The sequence below is a fragment of the Furipterus horrens genome, unplaced genomic scaffold (genome assembly GCF_987537825.1).
Source record: "Furipterus horrens unplaced genomic scaffold, mFurHor1.1.pri manual_scaffold_1, whole genome shotgun sequence".
NCBI lineage: Eukaryota > Metazoa > Chordata > Mammalia > Chiroptera > Furipteridae > Furipterus > Furipterus horrens.
The window spans coordinates 131,759,405-131,786,356 of NW_028327171.1; the positions used below are offsets into that span (position 1 = coordinate 131,759,405).

The following is a 26,952-nucleotide window of genomic DNA, read 5'->3' on the forward strand; positions in this document are numbered from 1 at the left end:
TCTAAGTTCACAAGGGCCCTTTAAAGAACTCTTCTGAAAATCAGGCAGCTTCTTTCATCACCCCAATTGCCACTGGTTTTTACAGTTAGAAGTTATGGGGATTTATCTACCCAGCACTGGAAGCCTGGGCTGTGCAGTCTGGCCTGGGGCTGGGATTGCTCGTTCCCAGGGTATCCCTCCTGATTTTCATCTACCACACGTGAGTGCGGGGCTGCCCGTGCAGCGGCCACCTCTTCCCATCTCTGTGCCTGTCCACCCTCCTCGCCTCTCCTACCCCTCTGGGTGAATGTGACTTCTTTAAATCTTTGATGTTGGATTTCCATACAGTACAATTTTTTGACAGTTCTGGCTGTTATTTGTTTTGAAAAATAGTTGTAATTCTTTCTGTGGTTGTGTGAGGAGGTGAAGCGTGTCTAACTATGCCTCCATCTTGACCAGAAGCTATCTCAATAAATGTTTGCTGTTTGACCCCCCAGAATACTTGATTTACCCCCTGAATTTGTTGTGTTCCTTTTGCATAAGAAATACAGTATACACATTTAGTTGTTGCAATTTGGTTAAAATATGATGTGCTGTTTTTTTAAAGCATTTTACTAAAAGTATCAAGTTTTTTTTTTCTGGATAGTCTGGTACATTTTAAAGTAAGTCAGCTAGATTAATTTTCCTGCATTTAGTTTGTAATTAACCCTTTTCTTTACATTTTGGTTTTATTTTGTTTGTTTCCTCCCTTGACTTACTAATTATTTTTCCTTTTTTCTTCTTTAATTTGGGGTTACTAACTTGAATTTTCCCTTAAAATGAATTTTTTATATATTGCAATTGCAAGTCTAATGGATGAATCATTTTCTAAAAATTTGTAAAAATGGCTGGTTAGAATTTTGATTGCACTTTTCCATACAGGAGAAATGTTTAAAATATATTTTCAGGGTAGTACACAAATATTAAATTTTTCTCCCTGTTTCTGGAAGTGTGTTATAAAAGTCTCCTGTTTTCAAGTACTCACTTTTGGTCATTTATTTTATTTACTTATCTTTTATTCATACATTTATATAGTTACTACTATGCACCAGGAACTGTTCCCCTACTTTCTATTTATTAAAACAACCTTTTCTCTCTGCCTTCCCTCACTTCCAGATTGTTAAATCCTTTACCTCTTTACTTCATAGTCACTGTTTTCCTGCTCTCAGCTATCAATATTCTTGTGTTCCTTTCTCTGCGAAATGTACAACTGATGACTTAGAGTTGTTTAGGCAGTTAATCCCAAGTTAGATCTCTGAGCTCAGTTATTTAAGGAAATTATAGTGGAAGTTAGGTTTTATCATGTTCTAGAATTAAATCATTTTAAAGGATAAATAGCTCTTTGAGGACAGAACGAATTCACCATCATATTTAATAGGAGTTCTTAACCAAGAGTCTTGGGTCTTTTAAAATTATATATGTGCTTAATTTTTAATGTGAGTATGCATGACTTTCTTGGGAGACTGTCCAAAGCTTTCATCACATACTTAAAAGAGCTTGCAACTCAAAAAAGATTAAATAAAAACTACTATTTAAATTTTTATTTTGTATACGTTTATTTTAAAAATGAACATGTTTTGGTGGAATATATATGCAAAAGGTTCCTTGAACATGAAATCGATACAGTTAGTATGATGAGGATAACAGGGCTGTGTGGAAAGTGTAGGTTACTTTCACAGGACTAATAATTTTTAAATCAGTGAAATTTGTTCTTATTATCCTTCTCCCTCTTTAGCCTTTGACCATTTTTTGGTATCCTGGCCCTTGCAACTCAGAGACTCAAGTTTTGCCAGCCAGGTTTACCCTTTAGTATTGAATGCTCTGAAATTACCTAATTCTTTCCTTTTTTTTCCTTTTTCTACCCCATCTCCAAAATAAGAGACTAATCCCGCTTAGTTAGGTAGTGTTTTATTAATTTTTTTTTAAAATTTGAATGGATGATAATTACTTGACCTTATAAAATTATTTTGGTTTCATATTTTATTAAAATGTTAAACAAAAAGTAAAAATGAAGTCAAAATTGTTATTCTTCTTAGCAGAGTTTCTTATCCTAGCAGTGATTAAAGTTATTCTTAGAAACTGCTTTTGGGCTCCTAGCCTGAATTCCTTTACATCATTTAGTCCTCAAGTTTTTAATGCTCTTAAAAGAATGCTTGTGGAATTTTGGAAAAATGTAATAAAAGTAAGTAAACGTTTTAAAACTGTATGGAGGAATATTTGGTCACAAGATATTTGTCATATGGCCTAGAAGGTTGTCCTATGGAGTTAGTTAACACGAAATTGTTTCCTCTATTTCCATTTTGTTTTTGAGCCCCAAGTCCTTTCATTAAAAATTAAAAAAACTTTAATTACAGAATAATTTAACCAAATCAAATGTATATATTAAAAATGTGATAGTTCCTTTCCCATCATTTCTCTTCCAACCATCTACTTTACAGAACTAACAACTTAAAAAATTTTTTTTTTCAATTCTCACCCAAGGATATGTTTATTGATTTGAGAGGGAGAGAGAGAAACATTGATCATTTGCCTCCCAATACAACCTAGTTATGTGCCCTGCCTGGGAATCTAACCTGCAACCAACTGAGCCACCCAGCCAGAGCTAAACCAGCAACTTTTACCAGTTCTGTTCCATGTGTGCATGTTACACCATTTTAAAAAAAGATACGTACATATTTTTAAAAAGGATGATTTGTCATTTGTTAAATGAACATTGTTTTAAACACTTTTGGTAAGTTTTGTACTCATATGACATGCTACTTAAATGTTCAGTTTACATCACACTCATGTTGTTCTGAGTATCTCAAATGTGACTTCACTCAACTTATCTATTCCTGAACTGAATTTCTATAAATAAAACTTGACACCTAAGAAATCTAAAACAAAATAAAACAAAAAGGATGATTTGTCAGCTGCCTTTTTTTTTTTTTTACTTTATATTTTGTTGTTTTTTTCCATGCTGGGTCATAGGCATCTAATTATTTAATGCTTGCATTGTAGTCCATTGAATGTATGACTGTCATAATGTGTTTATGCATATTAGTATGAAGGATATTTAGTTTATACTTTGCATTTATAGTACTGGGTTAGTAAGCATTATTGTACATACATTTCCATACTTGTGTGAATATTTCTGCAACAGATTCCTAAAAGTAGAATTACCAGGCCAAAGGAGGTGTGATTTTTATTTTCAATAGGGCCTTATTTTCCACCAAGATGATTGAATGTACTTATTTTCTTTTCACACATGGCATATGAAAACACCCACTTCCTCACTCCTCCAACACTATTTTCGTCAATATGAGAGACTAAAACTATTTAATTTTTATTTATATTTTCATGAACACTGGTTAGATTGACTCCTACTTCATGTTAGACACTAGAGTTTCCCTTTTGATTGCTTGTTGTATAAACTGACCAATTTTCTGCTGTCTTGTCTTACTGAATTATAGATGGGATTTTATGTTTTGTTGCAAATAATTTCCTCAGTGTGTCAATTTTTAAAAATCTGAATGTCTCCTCTCTTACAAAGTTTATATATATATTTCACTGAAATGCATAATAAAAATTGTAACTAAAAATGTATCCTTTTCACCATTGTTTAAATGTACAGTTCAGTGGTATTAAGTGCATTCACATTGTGCAGTAATTACCACAATCTATATCCAGAACTTCTTTAGCTTCCAAACTGAAACTATACCAATTAGACAATAGCAACCTCATATAAGAGAAATCATATAATATTTATCTTTTGGTGTCTAGCTTGTTTCACTTAGCATAATATCTTCAAGGTTCATGCATTCTATGGCTTGTGTCAAAATTTCATTCCTTTTTTACTGAGTAATATTCCACTGTGTGTATATACCATATTTTGTTAATCCTTGTATTTGTCAATGGATACTTGGATTGCTTCTACCTTTTGGCTATTGCAAAGAATGCTGCTATGAACATGAGTATACAAATATCTGTTTGGGTCTCTGCTTTCAGACCTTTTGGCTATGTACTCAGAAGTGGGATTTCTGAATCATAAGTTTTTGAGGAACCACCATATTCTTTTTGACAGCAGCTGCACCGTTTTATATTTCCACCAGCAATGCACAGGATTCCAATTTCTCCCCACCTATACCAACATTTATTTTCTGTTTTCTTTTTGGTTGTCTTTTTTTTTTTTTTTTTTTTTTTTTTTATAGAAGCCATCCTAATGGGTGTGAAATGTTATCTTGTTGTGGTTTTGATTTAGATTTCCATAATGATTAGTGAGGTTGAGCGTATTTTCTTGTTCTGCTTGACATTTTGTATATCTGCTTGGGAGATCATTTTGCTCTTTTTTTAAATTTTAAGTTGTAAGAGTTCTTTAAGTATTCTGGATATTAATCTCTTATCTGTTATATGATTTGGAAATATTTTCTCCCATCCTGTGGGTTGTCTTTTCACTCTGTAGACAGTATCCTTTGATGTACAAGTTTTTTTGTTTTAATGAAAGCAAGTCTTTTTTTTTTTTTTTTTTCTTTTCTTTTATCAACTGCGCTTTTGGTGTCATGTCTAAGAAATCATTGTCAAGTCCAATGTCATGAAACTTTACCCTGTATTTTCTTCTAAAAGATTTATGTTTAGAATTTTGATACTTTTTGAGGTAATTTTTGTATATGGAGTAAGTTAAGAAGGGTTTATATTTTTAAGTGATCTCACCCTTTATGACTTACAAATTTCATATACAAAGAGTTTCATGACCCTAAGATTATATACTTATGCTTCTCTATTTTTTGATATTTATTAGTTCTTCTAAATGTATTTTCTTTTAACATTTAGAACTCAAGGATTAAGTTAAATTCATTTAGATTTAAATTGTGAATGTTTTTATCTCCAAGTTTTACCAAATGGCAGGAAAATATGCAACTAATGAAAAAGGTGTAGCTCATGGAAACTTTTTTCCAAGTTCATGGTTTTTTGGTTCTAGCAACTACTCAAGGTTTCACATTCCTCATTTTCTTCTTTCCTTTCAGCTATTTTACAGGTCTGCAGATATTTTTGCAATTAGTCTCAGATTCCCACAATTGCTGTTTTAGGTTGTACGTTGTCCTAATTGACCATTAGTCTCTAGTTGTTGCTCTAAATCTAAAACAGAACCCACTGTCCTCCTGTTCTCCATATTTGTGGCCATTGTTTTTATTAGACCGAGTCATCCTACCCATGACACTGAATACCATCTTGGATGACATTAAGTGATTTAGAGTCTTAAGTATTTGTGTAAGGGGACAACTCCTATGGTAATTTAGACCTTTTTACATTACCTCTGAATTTTTTTTAATGTATTTTATTGATTATATTGTTACAATAGTTCCAATTTTCTCCCCTTTACTCCCCTCCCCGCAGCATCTCCCTCCCCCAGCAACCCCCCCCCCCGAAGTCCATACCCATGGTTCGTGAAAAATAACTATCCCTCCCTCTCAGATATTAAGACCCTTTGTCATTTTGTAAAGGACAATGGGCGAAGGTCTCAAGCTCCTCTAGCTGCTTAAAGCTGGACATGGTCATCGTCCTACCTACCCTTGGGTCCAGAAAACCCTAATAGTGGGGGTGTGGAGGGGAGGGTGGCCTTCCCACATGGGGAAGGATCGTGCAGACTCCAGGTCAGTTGGCTGTCCCCGGACAACGGCGTGCTTGATTTAACAGGCTGGCATCCTTGTTGTGTTCTGGGGGCAACAGATTTGGTGAAAAGGGTTAAAAGACATCATTCAATCCATAACCACTAGATGACAAAAGGCAGGGATTAATTTTTCAGTGTCCCACATTAGGAAAAAGGGACTTCTTTGGAGGAAGGTGTGCTAGGCACATCTCACCTGTCCAAAACCCTTTTGCCCACCATACTTAGTTTGGGCTGAGGGAAATAGTTTAGGTTTCCCCCCTCTCAGACCTCTGGGGTCTTTCTGTCCAAGCCATTAGGATAGAAGAGAGAAAGCAGGTTTAAAGTGAAGCCCACAGACCACCCCATTCTTCACCAACCCAGCCATTTAGATCAGCCAAACCGTTGAGTCTCAGGAGGCAGCGCTGCAGAGAGGATTAAGTGAGGCTTATGTGTACAGACAATCACTCAGGTAATGCGGTCATAGGCTTATGTCCTTTGAAAACAGAAAATACATGTTAATTTATGTAACATAACCCACAAACAAGTCTCTAGATCTGTAAGATTGTCTTATTGGGAGGACATCCAGTTGCAAGGCACTTGACATTCTACTTGCCTGCAACTTGAATATCTTTGATGATATCACAGCCATGGTTTAATTTTCAATGAATTTTTGATAATACAATGGCTAAACACTTGCTGAGTGCTTAGACACTTACTAAGCGCTGTTTTTATATCATTTAACCTTCAAAAACAGTTCTAAGAAATAAATGCTGGTATTATTCCCATTTTATAGATGAAAATTGAGGCACAGACAGGGAAGTAACTTTACCAAGATTACTTCGCTAATAATAGAGGTACTCTGTGAACCCAAGAGATCTGCCCTGAGATATAGTCTTCCCAATATAATCACTGGGCATGCCCTTTTTGCTCACTTCTTGCTACTTTCATCTTCTCTATCTTAACTCTTTCTCATCTCTTCTTTTCTTCCTGAAGAATTTTCCTAAACTGATCTTGTCACGATGTTAAAAGCCTGCACAGAGCCTTCAATTGCTCACTACTGCCTACAGGGTAAAGTCTAAATTCATAGGCATCTATGCCAGGTCTCTACTTTCTCCACCTGTTTTTCTTTCCTCTCCTATAACAGCAATTTCCAGCCATTTTTTATGTCATGGCACACATAAACTAATTATTAAAATTCTGTGGCACACCAAAAAATTATTTTTGCCAATCTAACAAAAAAAAGTAGGTATAATTATGATTCATTCACATTGGATGGCTATTGTGTTGGCTGTAGTCAGTTTTTTACTTGACAGTCTAAGGGAAAAGAGGTCAGTGCCCCTGACTTTAATAGTCATATATTGCAAAATCCTTGCAGCACGCCAGTGTGCCTCTTGTGGCACAACAGTTGAAAATTGCTGCCCTATAGGAAACTTCAGCTGAATTGGGCCATTTGTTCCCTGAATTTGACATCCAGTTTCTTGCCCAGACTTGTCTGTTTCTTCTTACCTAAAAGCCAACTGGAATTTGATTTTCTGAATGTGAATCTATGTCTGACTCACTGAGCTGGCATTTAACCAACCATATCTTTAAGTTCTGACCTCTGTGTTGTTCTCTCTGCTTATCTTGTTCTCATACATACTATTGAATTTATACAGATATAATGTATTTGTTAACATATGTGTGTATACATGCATTCATGTGTGTATATATGTGTATCTGTCTTAACCTCTAGTGGAAAGAACAGGGCCGTGGTGGATCAAATTCCAGCTTTACCACTTATTGATATGGTAACCTTGGCCAAGTTTTTAAATCTCTGAACCTTTTCTCATCCATAAATGTTACAAGATTTTATGTATATACACATATAAATACATAATTACATGTGAATTATTTGGCTTGGATACTCATTAGATGTTAGCTTTTGTTCTGAAAGGTGGGTAATCGTATAGTCCACTTTTACTTAACGTATTTGTGGTAGAATTTCACTTCTGGCCAAGATAGAGGCCTAGACAGACACACTGCATGTCCCTCCACAACTAAGAAGGGATACAACTACCTCAAAACTAGAGACAACCAGAAGTTCCAGAAAACGGAGCTGTATGGAGTTCCAACAAACAAAGATATAAAGAAGAAATTCTCATCCAGACAGGTAGGAGGGATGGAGCCTGGGCGGAGAGGACTTGGTATGGTGGTGGCAGCAGCAGGCCTGCGGAAAGTGCAGTCACACATTTCAAAAAGTAGGGAGGGACACCTGAAGAGCGCTCCCAGCACCAGACCAGCCTGCATAGCTCACAGTCCCAGTGTTGGGGAAAATAAAGCTTCATTGATTCTGACTGGGCAAACCAGGGGGGTTGGGGTGGAGGAAGAAAGTGCCGGTCTCTCAGTAGTGTCGACTTGTTTAAAGGCCCCCATGGTCCTAGAGCATCCACAGACCCACCCAGTCTAGAAATGACGGCCAGGGCAACAACTACACAGGCACTTGTCCCATATAGAAATGGGATAAGTGCCTGGAAAAGGGATGAGTGCTGAGCAAGTGGCATTGTTCCCTCTCTGGCCCCTCCCCCACATACAGTGCCACAACGTGGTGAGATGGGTCACCCTGTACTGACGAATACCTAAAGCTCCACTCCTTACAATGTAACAGGAGCGACAGCTCTACCTAAGACACAGAGGCAAACAAACACAGGAGCCTGTCAAGATGAGGAGACAGAGAGGTATGGCCCCAAAGAGGGAATGGATCAAGGTTCCAGTGGGAGAACTAAGCGACGAGGAGATAACCAACCTAACAGATGAAGAGTTCAAAACACTGGTGATAAAGATGCTCACAGGCTTGACAGAAATGCTTAAGTATGACAAACGCATCAGGGAAGAAGTGAAGGCTATGCTAAATGAAATGAGTGAAAATCCACACAAAACCAATGGTGAAGGGAAGGAAACCAGGGTTCAAATGAATGATTTGGAACATAAGGAAGAAAAAAAAACAGTCAACCAGTATAGAATGAGGAAACAAGAATTTAAAAAAATGAGGAGAGGCTTAGAAACCTCTGGGACAACTTTAAACATACCAACATCCGAATCATAGGGGTGCCAGAAGGAGAAGAGGAAGAGCAAGAAATTGAAAGCTTATGTGAAAAAACAATGAAGGAAGACTTCCAAAATTTGGCAAAGGAAATAGACATAAAACTCCAGGATGCATAGAGTCCCAAACAAGCTAGACCCAAAGAGGACTGAACCAAGACACATCATAATTAAAATGCCAAAGGTTCAAGATAAAGAGAAAATCTTAAAAGCAGTAAGAGAAAAGCAGAGACTTACTTACAAAGGGGTGCCTGTAAGACTATCAGCTGATTTCTTAGGGGAAACTTTGCAGGCAAGAAGGGACTGGCAAGAAGTATTCAAGGTGATGGAAAGCAAGGACCTACAACCAAGATTACTCTATCCAGCAAAGCTATCATTTAGAATGGAAGGGCAGATGAAGTGCTTCCTAGAAAGGTAAAGCTAAAGGAGTTCATCATCACCAAGTCATTATTACAGTTGTCCCTCTCTATATCGCAATTCACTTACCGTGGCCTCTATCGTGGGATTTAAAAAAATATTATATTTATCACAGATTTTTCACTATATCGCGGGATTTTGCGGTACTGTATACGTATGTTGTTAAAGTTACATAGGTTTAAGAGTGTAGAATATGTTTAATAACATAAGTAGTGTTTATAAAAGCATGGAAAAGGTTAATAAGGGAGTGGGAAAGGTTAATAAGGATCTGGGAACAGTTTATAAGTGTGCGGGAAGGGTTTATCAAGCCTTAAAATATATATAAATACTAAAATAAATGTAAGGTTTCTTCACGGATTTTCACCTATCACGCGAGGGGTCTAGAACATAATACCCGTGATAAGTGAGGGAATACTGTATATGAAATGTCAAAGGGATTTAAGTGAAAGAAGATCAAAATTATGAACATTAAATGACAACAAACTCAAAACTATCAACAACTTAATCTAAAAAATAAAAACAAAATCCAACTAAGTAAACCAGAATAGGAACAGAATCATAGGTAAAAGGATCATTTGGAGGGTTTTCAGCTGGGAGGGGAAGGGGGAGAAATGGGGTAATGGTGTGGGGATTAAGAAACATAATTGGTAGGTATAAAATAGGGGGAAGTTAAGAATAATATAGGATAAGGTGGAGCCAAAGAACTTATATGTACCCCCCATGGACATGAACTAAGGGGGGTGGGATTGCTGGAGGGACGAGGGGTACTGGGCAGAGGGGAGCAAAGGGGAAAAAATTTGGGACTACTCTAACATAATAAAATATACTTAAAAATATTTTTTAAATTCTTGGATTAATTAAAATTCTTGGTGGCTATACATATATGTAGTGCATATATAAACAAATGAGAAGGTCACCTATACAGATGAGGAGGTTAGATAAAACAATGAAACACTTTGTGCTTAAGTTGCAAGCCCGGCTGACTCAGAAAGATGTGTCAATTGTGTCTGCCAAGGTAGGCCCAATCTCCTAATGCAGTTGAGTGTCCTAGGTGTTGCTGAAGAGTACTTGTTGCCTTTAAAGAAGCCTTACTTGTGTCAACCAATGTGTCTTCTGACTCCTGGAATCTACTGGGCTAGTTCTCTTTCCTGAGGATTAATTTATTATATTTGTCATGGTCCACTTGTAGTTGTCTGTCTCCTCTTTTTCTAGAAACTCTTGCTGTGATAGTTCTTAGGTAGTTCAATGTTCTCTGGATGAATTGTGTTTCTTTATTGTTCAATAGGGACTAGTCTCAAGTTCACTTGTGTGTCCGAGTTTCCTTTTTAGGTTGTTTTAATAGCCCCCTGTGAGGCGGAGATGCCTCCCAACACCGTAGGCTTGATTGGAAACCATGTCCAGCAGAGGCTTCCTGACCACAGCGGAACAAATTTACCCAGGTCATTTTATTATGTCTGGGGGAAGGAAGGTGGCTGCTCTCTCTAGGGGAGAATAGCAACTAAACCTTCATCTCTCATGCCTTTTATTGAGGAGGTTACACTCCAGAGATACAAGGTCAAAATTCATGAGTCATCAATAGCTTGGAGGCATTAGGATTACAGTTGACAGTAACAGATTACATATACTAGTATAGAGGGTACAGTGATCAGTCTGTGTCAGGGTCTATCAAACATCTTGATGCCACACTGGCAGTAGGTGCAATGTTTCATACATTCCTTGCTAGAGGTTGTTTATGTTACATTAATGATAAAGAAAGCAGAGCAAGTTCTAAAGCATAATAAGCATTCTTTAAATCCAATTCCCATGGCAACCCTCTGAGTGACCTTCGGTTATGTTCCACACACAGCCTTATGTTGAGACTTAAAGACAAGCACAGCCGGAATGCCGCGGCAGTCCTGCTCAGACCGGGGCTACAATTCCCTAAACCATGAGGAGCGTTTCCCTACACGCCTGGACTAAAGTCACAGTTGCATGCCAAAAAGCTTCTAGACTGAGTTCTAATATCATCCCCCTTTTTTCCTTCTGTATTTTTAGGGGGAATGATCCTGATCCAGGCTGAGGGCTAACTAGGGTACCCAAAAAGAGTGGAAGATACATAGATGGTTGGATTTTTTTTTTTTTTTTTTTTTTTTTTATGATATAGGGTTATTTTGTTAGGGGTGGGGGGAGGCAAATGAATTAATTTAATAGCTGCTAAAATTTCACTTGAAATTTTAAAAAGCTACAAACCCACCAAAGGAAAAGCCTAACACATTAGCTTTAATACAGCTAGAACAAAATAGAAATTAAAAGTTATTTTGGGGAAAACTAATGTAAGTAGAAACATTGATTAAAATATGCTCACTAAAAGTCCTGCTATTAACATTTTTATTTAGTTTAGAATATGGCAGAATATAAATACATAACAATATGCCCTTTCTTATCACAGGTAGTCTTTTGCGTAACTAAAATTTGTGGCCAACATTTCACATAATAAAACTAAATCTCTAAATGATCAGAAAAGGAACAAGGATAGAGAAAAATAATACATTTTATATAAATTATAGAGGACAGTTACAATGAAAATCTATCACTTTCCTTTCTAACTCAGTTTTACTAAATAAAGTCAACTTGTATTATGCTGTGACCTGCGAAGTGGGCATAAACACGGTGGCCCTTTCAAAAGACAGCGGTCAAAGATAAAATGTTATCTTGATGTCATAGCTGATTCTTAGATCTTAACTGGGGTTGAGCTTCCTTTCATAGTCTTCTTTAAGGGGTGGTAGTTTGGCAAGATTTCCATCAGGAAATCCAGCTGTAGTTTCTAGGGCTGTGGTCGCTTAGTCTGCACCCGACGAAGACAGTCCATACCATAGATCACTGTATTCTCAGGGATGACTTCAAATGTATTTAGGTTGCAACTAGCCCGAATAATGCAACCACTTGTCAGATATTATATATCTGCCTACACATATGCTTTTGATTCAGTAACATTATTATTTTCTATTTTTATGGCTTGGAAGAAACAGCCAACTTCAAACATATTATTGGTGCCAATGATTATAGGTTTGGGTGCTGGATCTTCAGTGTCAGGAGAGATATTATCAGGGTGAACATTTATGATCAGCACCTGTTCTATTAGGTTACCTTCACCAATCACTATTGGTCTGGCCTCTGCAATGTTTCATGCTTTAGGGTGGAACACTGTTTGAGGTCCTATAGTTACATCACCCCTGATTTCACTTTCTACACACACAACTGTTCCAGGAGCAATCTTTACACTCTTTTGAGTCTTCTGCACCATGGTTTGGCCCAGGTCTCCAATGGGAGCCAAGATCTACAAAAGCGGCTGGGTAGAGCGATGATCTCTATTAGAAGTAGTTTTTTAAAAAATTAATTTTAAGTTGTCATGACAAATACCTGTATCTGTGACTGCATAATAAATATACTGAACTGGAAAATTTACCATGAAACAAACATTAATGTTACAGACCATATTCCATATCATATTCATTTCACAGCAAACAAAAGCTCTTCAAATGTAGCAAATCTCCTTTGTAACAAAATGGTTGGAGAGAGAACAATGTCAGCCTTCTAGATTAAATATATTTTTTTCACATTTTTTCTCTCTTTTGGGGTTACTTTTTGTGGCCATCAGGAGACTAGGTATCTGTTAGAATTGAGTTCTATGGGGTTTTTATCTGCATGCTACTTCACCGGTACACATGCATATTTGTTTTGTTTTGGGAAAACTTGGATATTACAGTTTGAGTCACTTGTGACTAGAGAAACACTAGTTTGTTTAATTCCAGAAATAGATGAAATGCCCAGTGAGTATCTTATCTTCTTAATTTCTAAAGATCCCTGTGCATTCAGAGTTGAAACTGACTGGGATATCTTTTCAGACAGAATAGATAGATGCAAGTATTGTGATTAAAGTAGAGTCTTCTCAGGCTGAATTTTTTATTGAGATGTAAATTGATATACTGTTCAATTCACCAGTTTAAGTTGTATGACTCAATTGTTTTTAATATGGTATATTGACGGAATTGTACAACCCTTTAGCACAATTTTAGAACATTTTTATCACCTCCAAAAGAAACCTCATATCTGTTAGCAGTCTTCTTTTTATCTCCAATCCCTAGGCAATAACTAATCTACTTTCTATCTCTATAGATTTGGCTGTGGACATTTTGTATAAATGGAATGATAAATATGTGGCCTTTTGTAATTGGCTTTTTTCAATTAGTGTAAAGTTTTCGAGATTGTTTCATATGTAGCATTTATTAGTACTTCATTTCTTTTCATTGCTATATAATATCCCATTATATGGATTTATTACATTTTCTTTTTGCTTTCAGTTGTTGATATTTGTATTATTTCTACTTTTTGACTATTATGAATAATGCTGGTATGAACATTCATGTATGGATAATTTTTGTGTGGATGTATTTTCATTTCTTTTGGATGTATACTTAGGAGTGTAATTGCAGGGTCATAAGGTAATTTTATTTTTAACCTTTGGAGGAACTGCTGGACTCTTCCAAAGTGGCTGCACCATTTTACATTTCTATCAGCCATATATAAGTGTCGTGATCTCTCCAGAACTTTACCAATACAGTAGTCCCTCTCTATATCGCGGTTCACTTATTACGGCCTCACTGTATCATGGGATTTTTAAAAATATTATATTTAATAATTTATCGCGCATTTTTTGCTATGTCATGGGATTTTGCGGTATTGTATATGTATGTTAAAGTTACATAGGTTTAAGAGTGTAGAATATGTTTAAGAACATAAGTAGTTTTTATAAAAGTGTGGAAAAGGTTAATAAGGGAGTGGGAAAGGTTAATAAGGGACTGGGAACGGTTTATAAGTATGTGGGAAGGGTTTATAAAGCCTTAAAATATATATATAAAAAATATATAAAATGTAAGGTTCCTACTTAGAGGATTTTCTCCTATTGTGGCAGGATCTAGAACATAATACCCGCGGTGAGGGAATACTGTACTTGTTATTATCTTTTTGATTATAATCCTCCTAGTGGATCTGAAGTGATATCTCATTGTGGCTTTTTGATTTACATTTTCCTAAAGGTTGATGTTGAACATCTTTTTTATGTTCTTATTGGCCATTTGTGTATCTTCTTTAGATCTATTCAGATCATTTTCGCATTTTAATATTGGATTATTATTTTCTATTATTCACTTGTAAGAGTTCTTTATATGTTCTGAATGTAAGTCCCTTTTGAGATATATGAGGATATAATTTGCAGATATTTTCTCCCATTCTCCATGTTGTAGCATGTATCATTGTGGTTTGTCTTTTCACTTTCTTGAGGTATCTATATTTTTTGCTCTTCCATTTAGATCCACGATCCATTTTGAGTTAATTTTCATGTTTAGTGTAAGGAAAGGTTCCAACTTCATTTTTTTTGCCTGTGGATATCCAGCTTTCCCAGCATGTATGGCTTTTTAATATTTGTATGTCACTACTGCAAACAGTCAAAGGAATTTTTTTCTACCAGTGGATGAAAGTTTTTAGTTTTTAGCTCTATATGAAATGGTTGTCTACCCTGGCTTCACATCAGAATCTGTGGGGAGCTTTTGGAAAATTATGGTGTGTAGGTCAACTTTAGAGATTCTTACTTAATTAATCTGTTGTGGAGCCTAGTTATCAGTACATTCTTTAAGCCTTTAGGTGATTTTAAAGTCTTAATTAGGTTGGGAATCTCAGCTCTATGGTCCTCAGAAAAAAGAAATGGAAAAAAATTGTACTCGTTTTAATGCTTTACTCTATTTTTCTCCTTTACAAAATGTGTTGCTTTTGTCAGTAGAATAAAAAATTTTAATTAAGTTGTTAAACAATACATTGTTAAATTTCTATTTTTTAAATGGAAGATTGTATTTCTACCTGCTAGGCTGTTTAAGATGCGAAATTAGATTATGGAAACCAGTAAATCCTAAAGATGTCTTATGTTTAGGTATTATAGAAAATCTGTCTATCCAGGAAAGCAGTGAGTTTATCCATCTGTGTTTAACCTGTTCAGTGAGGAAATAAATTTCACCAAGAACTCAACATAAGGACTCTGATGTGCATATGTCAGTTCAAGTCAGAATACCTTTTGGATTGGCTTGTGTGCTGTTTTAGGTTGTTAGATTAGATCAGAGTGTTTATGTTATCCAAATAGATGTAATGGTATTTGGATAATATACTGGTATTTCCCAGCAACTTTGGGACATACGGGGGTTATTATAAATATTGAAAAAAGATAATCTCTGAGATACCTAGTAAGTATGTAGGCTGCAAAGAAGAATACATCAGTGTTTGCTCTTTATAAACTAATGGAGAAACACAAATATAATTAAATAATTAGAGTAGGTATCATACTAATGATTTGTACAAGATCGTCGTCGTCAGCAGCCGTCCGTCTCGAGAGACGATGGCGTAGCTTCTTGAGAGTCTATCTGCACTGCCGAGAATGGCTGTGCAGTCCGACTCGGGAGTGACAATCCCTGCCACACTTGTTACAGGTGAAGGCAGATGGCCGTTGTTGCTGCTGTTGACGCTGCTTCCGCCTCGATCTTTTCTGGACCGCCTCCTCGTTGCGCGCAGCCTCTGCACGTGACGTACCTTGCCTGACCGCGAGCCTCCAGGCTAGGCGGTCGTCTGCTTGAACTTCCCATGTGTTGAGATTGATGGAGCATTGTGTCATGTCCTTTTTGCAGATGTCTTTGAACCGCAGTTTTGGGCGCCCTCTCATCCTCTTGCCTTCTGCTAGCTCGCCGTAGAGGAGGTCTTTGGGGATACGGCCTGCATCCATTCTTTTGACATGGCCGAGCCACCTGAGGCGTCTCTCGCTAAGAACTGCATGCAAACTGCTCATATTGGCTCGCTTCAGCACCTCGGTGTTGGGAACCTTATCCTGCCAGGTGACATGCAGGACGCGTCGCAGGCACCTCATGTGGAAGCTGTTGAGTTTCCTTTCGTGCCTTGCGTAGGTGGTCCACGTCTCGCTGCCATAGAGGAGAGTGCTGAGTACGCAGGCTTGGTAGATGTGCAGTCTGGTTTTCTCAGTGAGGCTGGAATTGTTCCACGCTCGCCGGTTCAGTCTGGCCATAACTGTGGCTGCCCTGGCGATTCTCCGGTTGACCTCCAAGTCGACTGACAGAGAGCTCGAGATGGTGGACCCGAGGTAAGTGAAGTCGTTGACAACCTCCAGGGTGTATCCGTCGATGGTGATGCATGGGGGAGTCCCCGTGCCTTGAGCCATAACATTCGTCTTCGTCAGGCTGATGGCTAGTCCGAACTCCTTGCATGCGTGGGAAAGGCAAGTGACTAGCTGCTGGAGTCCCTCTTCGGAGTGTGATGTCAAAGCTGCGTCGTCGGCGAAGAGCATCTCACGGATGAGCACCTCTTTGACTTTGGTCTTGGCTCGTAGACGGGCCATGTTGTAGAGCTTGCCATCGGATCTGGTGTGAATGAAGACACCCTCGCTGCAGTCCTTAAAGGCGTATTGGAGGAGCATGGAGAAGAAGATTCCGAACAGCGTAGGCGCGAGGACGCAGCCCTGCTTTACTCCGCTGCTGACTGGGAAGGCCTCGGAGGTTGCGCCGTTGTAGGACACCGTGCTGTGCATGTTGTCGTGAAAGGACATGACCACAGCAAGCAGATGTGGTGGACAGCCAATCTTCCGTAGCAAGCTGAAGAGTCCGCTTCGACTGACCAGATCAAACGCCTTCGTGAGGTCAATAAAGTCGAGGTAGAGTGGTTTATGCTGCTCGTGACACTTCTCCTGCAGCTGGCGTAGGGAGAAGATCATGTCCACTGTTGATCAGCCAGCTCTGAAGCCACACTGGGACTCTGGGTAGACGCGGGAAGCAAGGGTCTGCAGGCGGGCAAGAGCGACCCGGGCGAATACTTTGCCGACGACGCTGAGGAGAGAGATGCCCCGGTAGTTGTTGCAGTCGCTGCGGTCTCCTTTGTTCTTGTACATGGTGATAATGTTGGCGTCTCTCATATCCTGGGGGATGTAACCCTCCTTCCAGCAGAGACAGAGTAGATGGTGGAGCGGCTGTAGCAGGACTGGTTTCCCGCTCTTTAGGATTTCTGGAGGGATTCCGTCGCTTCCTGGTGCTTTCCCACAAGCGAGGCGGTCGATGGCTTTGCCGAGCTCTGCCGCAGTAGGTGGGGTGTCTAGCTCCTCCATGACTGGTAGGTCTGGGATGGCGTTAAGAGCAGTGTCTGTTACGGTGTTCTTCGTTGCGTACAGCTCGAGGTAGTGCTCGGTCCACCGCCGCATTTGCTGTTCCTGGTCAGTGATGACCTCACCTGTCTTGGACTTAAGGGGGGCGATCTTGGAGGGGATTGGGCCTGTTGCCTTCTTGATACCCTCATACATTCCTCGTGCGTTGCCTATATCGGCGGCTTCCTGAATGCTTCTGCACAGGTTTAGCCAATAGGTGTTGGCACAGTGGCGGGCGGTCTTCTGGACTTTGTTCCTGGCAGCCCGTACTGGGAAGAAATGGAACCCGTGATCGAGGCTAAGAGGAAGGCCCTACTGGCTTACAAGGTCACGCCCACTCCCAGTACACTTCAAGCTCTACGGGCTGCCAGGAACAAATTTGTACAAGATACTACAAAAGAATCACCAACTTGCCTGGAGATAAAGCAGATTTTTCTACAAGACTTAGCATTTAGGTTGACTTTTGAAAAATGGATCAATAAAAATATGCTAAGAGAAATAAAGTAGAGAAGAGCAGCATAAGTAGCCTGTGTACTGGTGTGAAGGGGATAGCACACCTTTGGGAAACGCAAGTCATTAGGCATAATTGTAGCACAGGGTAGATGGAAGGTAGCTGTGGGGGATAAAACTGGAAGGGGGTGGGGCCACATCTGTGGGCTTTGTAGAATATTTCTACCAGTGTAGGTACATACCACTGTTAGAAGTGCTTCTCATGAGTCATTTGTGTATATGACTTCTAATTATGCTACGTTTTACATCCATTCTTTATGTCAATTTTTCTTTTGTGTACAATATGCACAGTAATAATTTATAAATAAAAATACGCAAGCGGGGACTCAATAAGACTGCAGTTTACTTATAAAAATTGTGTATTCTTATATGTTTAAGCTTCAGTCACCTTCAGAGTACTCTCCATTTGATGCAATACATCTATCAAGACATTTTTCCCAGTGCTCAAAACAGTTTTTGAAGTCACCATTTTTGATGCCTTTTAGTGCTTCTGCCGTTTTTTGTTTCACCTCCTCCACACTGGCAAAACATTTCCCTTTGAGGATATTTTTCATCTGGACAAAGAAAAAGAAGTTGCTGGGGGCTAGTGCAGGAACAGGGAGAGTAAGGCACTGGGGTCGTGCTGTTTTGGTCAAAAACTGTAGAACACTCAGCACGATGTGGGTAGGTGCCCTCATAAATCACCCATCATGAAATGGGCAAATGCATCGAAAGAGTCTTCAAAAATTTACTGAAGCTGAATGCAGCCTGTCACAACAATGCCAGCTGGTACATTGAAACAGATGCGTTCCTAAAACATCACCTAGAGTGGGAAACCTGTAGTACAAGGGACCTGTCTTCCAGAAGACAATTTCAGTTTTCTTTGGGATTGAATTTTTAAAAATTTTTACTGATAGAATATATGATTAAAAATCTTCAGCAGTCACTCACTATATATAAAGCTACTAAAGTATTTTAAATGGAAAAGAAACTATCAGATTTATATTTTAGGAAGATAGCCATGTAGAAGAATAATAATAGGGTAGATATAAGGAGACCATGCAAAGCTATTAAAAATGTCTGGGCCAATATTGTGAAGGGCTCATCTATAAAAGAGTGATCTTCATCCTGCTGAGTTCTCCAGCCCTCCAGAGTTCTGGCTCAATATATCATTGGTTACCTAATTATTAAGGTGAAAGATAAGTGTGAAGCATTGTTGGGTCCAAATTATGATGATATTTAGTACATTTTGTTATTGATGATTGCCATTATCCTTTTTCTTTTTTAGAGAAGAACATTTTTCTCTCCCTCACATTTCCTTGTCTCTTTAAAAATCCTTATTTTTTTCTTTGAAGGTTATAATTTACGCACAATAAAATGTACAGAATTTAAGTATACAGTTTGTTTTGACAAGGTATGAACCTGGTTACCACCATCTAAATAAAAATATAGAACATTTTCACCATCACAGGAAAAGTCCCTTTTATTTATTCTATTCTATTCTATTCTATTCTATTCTATTCTATTCTGTTCTATTGTTATGCTATTACAATTGTCCTGATTTTTCCCCCTCTGCCCCCCTCCACCAAGCACCCACCACTCCCTTTGGCAATCCCCCTACCATTGTTTAAGTCCATAGATCATGCATATAAGTTTTTTGGCTATTCCATTTCCTATACTTTAAATCCCCATGATTATTCTGTAACTATTTGTACTTCTTAATCCCCTTACTTCTTCACCCATTCGCCCACATTCCCCACCCATCTGACAACTTTCAAAACACTCTCTGTATCCATGATTCTGTCCCTGTTCTTGTTTGCTTAATTTGTTTTATAGATTCAATTCTTGATAGATAAGTATTTTTTGCCATTTTATTCATAGTTTTGATCTTCTTTTTCTTAAATAAGTCCCTTTAACATTTCATATAATAATGGTTTGGTGATGATGAACTCTAGTTTTTTCTTGTCTGGGGAGCTCCTTATCTGCCCTTTGATTCTAAATGATAGCTTTGCTGCGTAGAGCAATCTTGGCTGAAGGTCCCTGCTTTTCATGACTTTGAATATTTTCTTGCCAATACCTTTTAGCCTGCAGTTTCTTTTGAGAAATCAACTGATAGTCTTATGGGGATGCCCCTGTAGGTAACTAACTGCTTTTCTTTTTTGGCATTTACTGCTCTTAAGAGTCTCTCTTTACCTTTAACCTTTGGCATTTTAATTATGATTTATCTTGGAGTCAACTCTTTGCATCCATCTTGTTAGGGACTCTGTGTGTTTCCTGGACTTGCATGTCTCTTTCCTTCACCAAATTAGGGAAGTTTTATTTCATTATTTTTTCAAGTAGATTTCCAATTTCTTGCTCTTTCTATTCTGGATTATTTTTTCTTCTTGTTTTCATAGGTTGTTTTTGCTTCTTTATGTTCCATATCATTGATTTGATTCACGGCTTCACTCATTGTACTGTTGTTTCTCTATTAATTGTTCTTTATATCAATTAGTGTATCCTTCATTTCTGACTGGATCTTTCTTATGCTGTTGAAGTCCTCACTAAGTTCCTTGAACATTCTTATAACCAGTGTTTTGAACTCTGCATCTGATAGATTGTTTATCTCCATTTTGTTTAGCTCTTTTTCTGGAGTTTTGATCTGTTCTTTCATTTGGGCCATGTTTCTTTCCCCATTTTGGCAGCCTCCCTGTGTTTGTTTCTATGTATTAGGTACAGCTGCTATGACTCCATGTATTGGTAGTGTGGCCTAATGTAGTAGGTGTCCTGTAGGGTCTAGTGGCACAACCTTCCTGATCACCCAAGGTATGCCCTTCGTGTGGGCTGAGTTGAGCCTTGGTTGCTGTTGTCAGATCAATGGGAGGGTTTACCCAGAGCAGTCAGCTGCAAGGATTGGGTGTGACCACTTACCACCAACCTTCCTCCTCTGTGGAGGATCAGCTGTGCAGGGGCAGGGTGGTGGTGCTCCATCCTTCGTGGTCTGTAGCTGTCTACTGGGTGCATTAGTCCAGGGGATTCCAAGGTGGTGCAGACCCAGGTCACCCCCAACCTGTGTTTTGCCTGGGGCCACCCTGCCTGATCTATAAAGCAATCTGATATGGCTTCTACTTGTGCTGGGTTTGGAAATTTTCAAGCAAAGCAAAGCTGTGAATTTCAGCTGTCTTCTGGTAGTGCTGGTCCCGGAGCTTACTGAGGCCAGCTGTTGCTTGTTTATAGGATTTAGCAAGTTAAGAAGCATGAGCCAACCAGCCATTCATATGGAAAAGGACCTTGGGTGGCCCCATAGTTGGGTGGGGTAGTCTCTGGGGATCTCCAAGACAGGGCAATCAGTGTTACCCAGGTTGATGGAGTCTCAGATAAGGCACAGGCTTGTGGGCTCTGTGGGAGAGTGTTTAGAAAAGGACAATGCCCTCTGTTCTCTGTATGCCATTGTGCCTTTCAAGCTGCTACCCTGGTGCTGGAGCTTAGAGGGAGTGAGTCTGAGTAGGTGAGTCCATATGTGGGTTCTTTGGGGATGCAGTGGTTTGTTCCACCAACTCAATCCCTGCTGGTTTTTGCAGCCATAAGTTGTCAGGGCCTATCTTCCTGGCACTGGTACCCTGGACTGGTGGGGAGTTGGGGGGGAGGCAGCCTGGTGTGGGGTTGGAACTCCTCACTCCTGAGATATCCCACCCAAATTTTTATCCACCACATGTGGATGAGAGACCAGCCCGTTCCACATCTACACCACTCCTACCTGTCTTGATTTGTGTGGTTTCTTTAATTCCGTAGTTGTCAGACTTCCATTCAACTCAATTTCGGATGGTTCTGAGTGATGGTTGTTCTATATTTTAGTTGTAATTTTAATGTGGTCATGTGAAGAGGCCAACCATATCTGCCTCAAGATGCCACCATCTTCACCAGAAATCCTCGAAAAGTCCTTGTTTCTCTCTCCAGTCAATCCTATAGGTAAAAAGGAAGGAAGGAAGGAAGGAAGGAAGGAAGGAAGGAAGGAAACCGCAAAACCCCCCAACAACTGTAATCCCACAGTTCTTATTTCCTTCATTTATAGAGTGTTTTTCCTGTTCTTGAACTTAATGTAAGTGGAGTCATACACTAGCATACATTCTTTGTGTCAGGTATTTTTTGTTAAATAGCATTCTAAAAAGTTCATGTTGCCGGTCATTCTTTGTATTGTATGACAATGCCACAATGTATTTATCTTTTTCCCTATTAATATTTAAATTGTCTCCACTTTTTACTTTTTTTTAAAGTGTATTTTATTATGTTGTTACAGTAGTTCCAAGTTTTTTCTCCTTTGCTCCCCTCTGCCCAGTACCACCCATCCCCCAGCAATCCCACCCACCTTAGTTCATGTCCATGGGTCATGCATATAAGTTCTTTGGCTTCACCATTTCCTATATTATTCTTAACTTCCCCCTGTCTATTTTGTACCAACCAATTATGCTTCTTTATCCCTGCTCCATTTCCCCATTTCTCCCTCTTCCCCCTCCTAGCTGATAAGCCTCCAAATGATCCCCATACCTACAATTCTGTTTCTATTCTGGTTTGCTTAGTTGGATTTTGTTTTTATTTTTTAGATTAAGTTGTTGATAGTTGTGAGTTTGTTATCATTTTACTGTTCATAGTTTTGATCTTCTTTTTTGTAAATAAGTCCCTTTAACAATTCATATAATAATGGCTTGGTGATAATGAACTCTTTTAGCTTTACCTTGTCTGGGAAGCACTTCATCTGCCCTTCTATTCTAAATGATAGCTTTGCTGGATAGACTAATCTTGGTTGTAGGTCCTTGCTTTTCATCACTTGAACACTTCTTGCCAGTCCCTTCTTGCCTGCAAAGTTTCCCCTAAAAAATCAGCTGATAGTCTTACAGGCACCCCTTTGTAGGTAAGTCCCTGCTTTTCTCTTGCTGCTTTTAAGAGTCTTTATCTTGAACCTTTGGCATTTTAATTATGTGTCTTGGTGTGGTCCTCCTTGGGTCTAGCTTCTTTCGGACTCTCTGTGCTTCCTGGACTTGTATGTCTATTTCCGTTGTCAAATTTTGGAAGTTTTCCTTCATTACTTTTTCACATAAGTTTTCAGTTTCTTTCTCTTCCTCTTCTCCTTCTGGTATCCCTGTCATTTGGATATTGGCACTTTAAAGTTGTCCCAGGCGTTTCTGAGCCTCTCCTCATGTTTTTCAATTCTTGTTTCCTCATTCTGTACTGGTTGAGTGTTTTTTTCTTCCTTGTGTTCCAAATCATTGATTTGAACCCTGGTTTCCTTCTCTTCACCATTGGTTTTATGTGGATTTTCCTTCGTTTCACTTAGCATAGCCTTCACTTCTTCCCTTATGCGTTTGCCATACTCAAGCATATCTGTCAAGCCTGTGAGCATCTTTATCACCAGTGTTTTGAACTCTGCATCTTTTAGGGTGACTATCTCCTCATCACTTAGTTCTCCCACTGGAATCTGCTCCGTTTCCCCTTTTGGGCCATACTTCTGTGTCTCCTCATCTTGACAGGCTCCTGTGTTTGTTTGCCTCTGTGTCTTAGGTAAGCTGTCCCTCCTGTTATCTTGTATCTATGTGCTTATTTCTTTTTATTATTTGAATTGGAACTTTCAGAGGTTATTTTTGATGAATTGCTAGATTAATTTTGAATTGGAGTTTTCATTTCTGGTTTTAATCATAAATATACACCATAATGGAATTTGGTGTCCAAAGATTATATCATAATTGAACTGAAGGAGAAAAGTTTGAATGTTGTTTTCAGTTGAACTAAATTGTGTTAAAAAGTCTGTTTTGGAGACGGAATCTGGATGCCCTACTGAATACAACCAGATTCTTCTTGAGATAGCTGTTAGTAAGGTTGACAGCAGTACCCAGAATTCAGGATTAGGATCAAATAATGGTTTTTTTTGTTGTTAAAAATTTAATTTAAAAGAATATTTAAGTTTTTCTACAGGCTTGAAAAAGGCACTTACCTCTCAATTTCTGGATTTATTTATTTATTTATTTAGCTTAGTTTGATCCTTAACTTTTTTATAGTGGGTATTTCTCCTAGTAAACCAAGCTCTTCTGTATATTATTATATTATTCATTTCAGTTTGAAGCTTTTGGTATGGGCTGTGTATGTCCTAATTTCACACAGCTTATTCTCACTTTAAGGTACCCCAATATGTACATGTCTTACATGGTGATTATTCTCCTAATGAAAAGATTGCTGTTTGATGTATTTACTTAATAAGATACTTCTAAGACATTTGAAGTATTATGATTTAACTCAATTCAGAATTGTAAATACCTTGCCAGGGACACACACAAAACATTTGGGTATTATACATGAGATATAATTATGAAAACATTTTTTAAAAGCTCAGTAACTCAGAATTATTTCTTACATATTTCCTGTCTAGTTTGGGACTATCTGTGCAGGGTTGCTATTTCCTGCCTTATAGTGGTGCTATGCTGCAATGACTGTCTCCCTCTTGATTGGAAAGAATGGCAATGGGAGATTAGAGGCCCTTTGGGAAAAATTCTTTTTTATGGTTGTGTTGTAAATAAGGGATTCTTTGAAACTTTTAATTAAAATGTTTTCCAATCAAGAAGTTGCTGTTTACAAAATAAACAAAATAGAAATAAACTCATAGACACAGAGGTCAGACTGATGGTTGCCAGAGGGGAGAGAGTTTAGGGGGCTGAGTGAAAAAAGATGAAGGGTTTAAAAAGTACAAATGTTGGTAGTTACAAAACAGTCATGGAGATGTAAAGTACAGCATAGGGAATATAGTCAATAGTATTCTAATAACTACGTATAGTGTCAGGTGAGTACTTTAAACATTGGGGGGACCACTTTGTAAAGTATATGATTGCTTAACCACTATGCTGTACATCTGAAACTAATACAATTATTTTGTAAACTAGAATTGAAAAACATTTTTAAATAAAGTATAAACAAAGTTTAAAAAACAATGTTGAGTTTAAGTGAAAATAATTTGATAGTCAAAGCTTGATAAAGAAGCTTGAAAAAATCTGTTAAACAAGTACTACAGATGTCATGCCATTTAAATTGGCTTTACAGACTCCTTTTTTCTGAAGTAATTTCTGATGTTCAATAACATTGTGTGCTACTTAGTGTTGTTATTTGAAAGTTTATGAAAGTATATATTATTGCTATGTATTTTTCTAATTTTTAAAATTTATAAAATTTCATCCTTTTTAGTTAAAAGTAATTCATAGATTCTGCTATTGGTAGAGAGCTTTTTCTTTTTGCATGTGAAGAAGCATGGGATTTATTGTATCATGATTTTGTATAGACTCGTTTCACCAAAAGTACTTGAAAGTTATAATTTTGTAAGTTACTTGATAGTTAATATTGTAGGGAGCTTTTTAAAGTAACATTGATAAGTCATTTATTAAATAATTGCTTTTATTTTATTCACTTATGTACTTTGTCTTTGATTATCAATATGTGGAAGATAACTATAGAATGAAACTTTTAGATTAGTGGGCAGGAAAATGGGAAAAAATTTCTGTGGTTAATAAACATATAATGGTAACAATTGAATACTTTAAGGTTTTCCCACCTTTTATTGTTAAATACAGGGTATATTTACTTCTGGCACATGGGAGGAGAAATCAGATGAAATTTTGTTTGCTGACTTCAAATTCTCAATTACTCATCATTATCTTGTACAAGAATCCACTGATAAAGAAGAAAATGATGAAGCATTAGAAGGTAAGCTCTTACACATATTTTAAATGTTTGACATGTAGAATTGTTTGTAATTTTGAATTACAAATCTAGTTCTCTTAATTATGTAGTATCCTCTGGAGATGTTTTATGTATATTAAGTTATTTTTACCACATCTGAAGTGTAGAGTATTATCTTTTCAGAGGAAGAATCACATCATCATTTTAAAATTAATTAAATCAGCATATATTATTGAGTGCCTAACATGTGGTAGGTACTCTCCTAAGCCACATTGAATCCGCATTTAAATTTACATTCCACTAGGGCAGATAAGGTTTATCTAAGAAAGTAACAGTAATAAGAGGTAGACAGTACTAAGTGCCATCCCAAAGCACAGGTCAAGTTCTACTGGAATTCAGAAGTGAAAAGATTGCTTTTAAAATTGGGAGAGTTCAGAGATGCTATTATGGAGAATGAAACAACTAAGATGGGTTTTAAAGGATTTTTTAAAAAGTCATTTATTGTTATAGTCAATGTTTTGGCTATATCCCAGACTTCAGAGTCAGGTCAAATGGATAACATTCTGGTTTTTCTGTTTAGTAATTACTTGACCTTTCTAAACCTGAATTATCTTAAAATGAAGTAATACTATTTAAAGGGTTAATGGGAAGATTTAATGAGATACTGTACATAAGTACCCATCTTACTACCTGGCTCATGCTAGATACTCAGTAAATGTGCTTATAGTTGTTAATAGAGGACATCATCCAAAATCTCTGTAAATGGTGCTTATAGTTGTTTATACGTCAGATAACCAAAATCTTTGTCCTGAGATATACTAGTATGAGGGAGGACTGCAGGAAAAAACAGAATTATCTTCTGGAGGGTGGGCCCCTTGTACTACAGGCTTCCCCCCTGCTAGGTAAATATTCTAGGAACCCATCTGTACTGGTGTACTAGTTGGCGTTGTTCTGAGAGGCTGCGTTCAGCTTCCGTGAATTTTTTTGAAGACTCTTTCAACGTGTTTGCCCATTTCATGATGGATAATTTGTGCTGAGTATTCAGTAGTTTTTGACCAAAAAACAGCATGACCTCCGTGCCCCACACTCCCTATTCCTGCTCTCACCCCCAGTGACTTTTTTTGTTTCTCTGGATGAAAAAAGTCTTCAAAGGGAAATGTTTTGCCAGTGGCAGGAGCACTAAAAGGCATCAGAATTGACAAGTTCCAAAACTGTTTTGAGCAGTGGAAAAAAAGTCTCAATAGGTGTATTGCATCAGATGGAGAGTACTTTGAAGGTGACTGAAGTTTAAACATGTAAGAATAATTATACAATTTTTAATAAATAAATTCCAGGGTTTTATTGGGTCCCCCCTCATATATAACAATGAGTGAGCAAGGTATTGAAAATAATAAATTTTGGAGCT

At 37.9% G+C, this 26,952-nt stretch overlaps 1 protein-coding gene and 1 pseudogene across 3 annotated transcripts in view; one reads left to right on the top strand and one right to left on the bottom strand.

The window, feature by feature from the left end:
* Nucleotides 1–26,952, top strand: part of RAB3GAP1 (RAB3 GTPase activating protein catalytic subunit 1) — a 124,646-nt gene that overhangs the window by 12,453 nt on the left and 85,241 nt on the right. For 2 of the 3 annotated variants that reach the window (XM_090279467.1, XM_090279472.1), the window contains exon 4: nucleotides 25,439–25,571. In XM_090279467.1, the coding sequence (XP_090135593.1) occupies nucleotides 25,439–25,571 (133 nt within the window). Of the gene's footprint in view, nucleotides 1–25,438; nucleotides 25,572–26,952 lie in introns of those variants that run through there. The other variant, XM_090279479.1, reaches the window with a different exon arrangement.
* On the bottom strand, nucleotides 11,850–12,422 carry LOC150021928 (dynactin subunit 6 pseudogene; annotated as a pseudogene).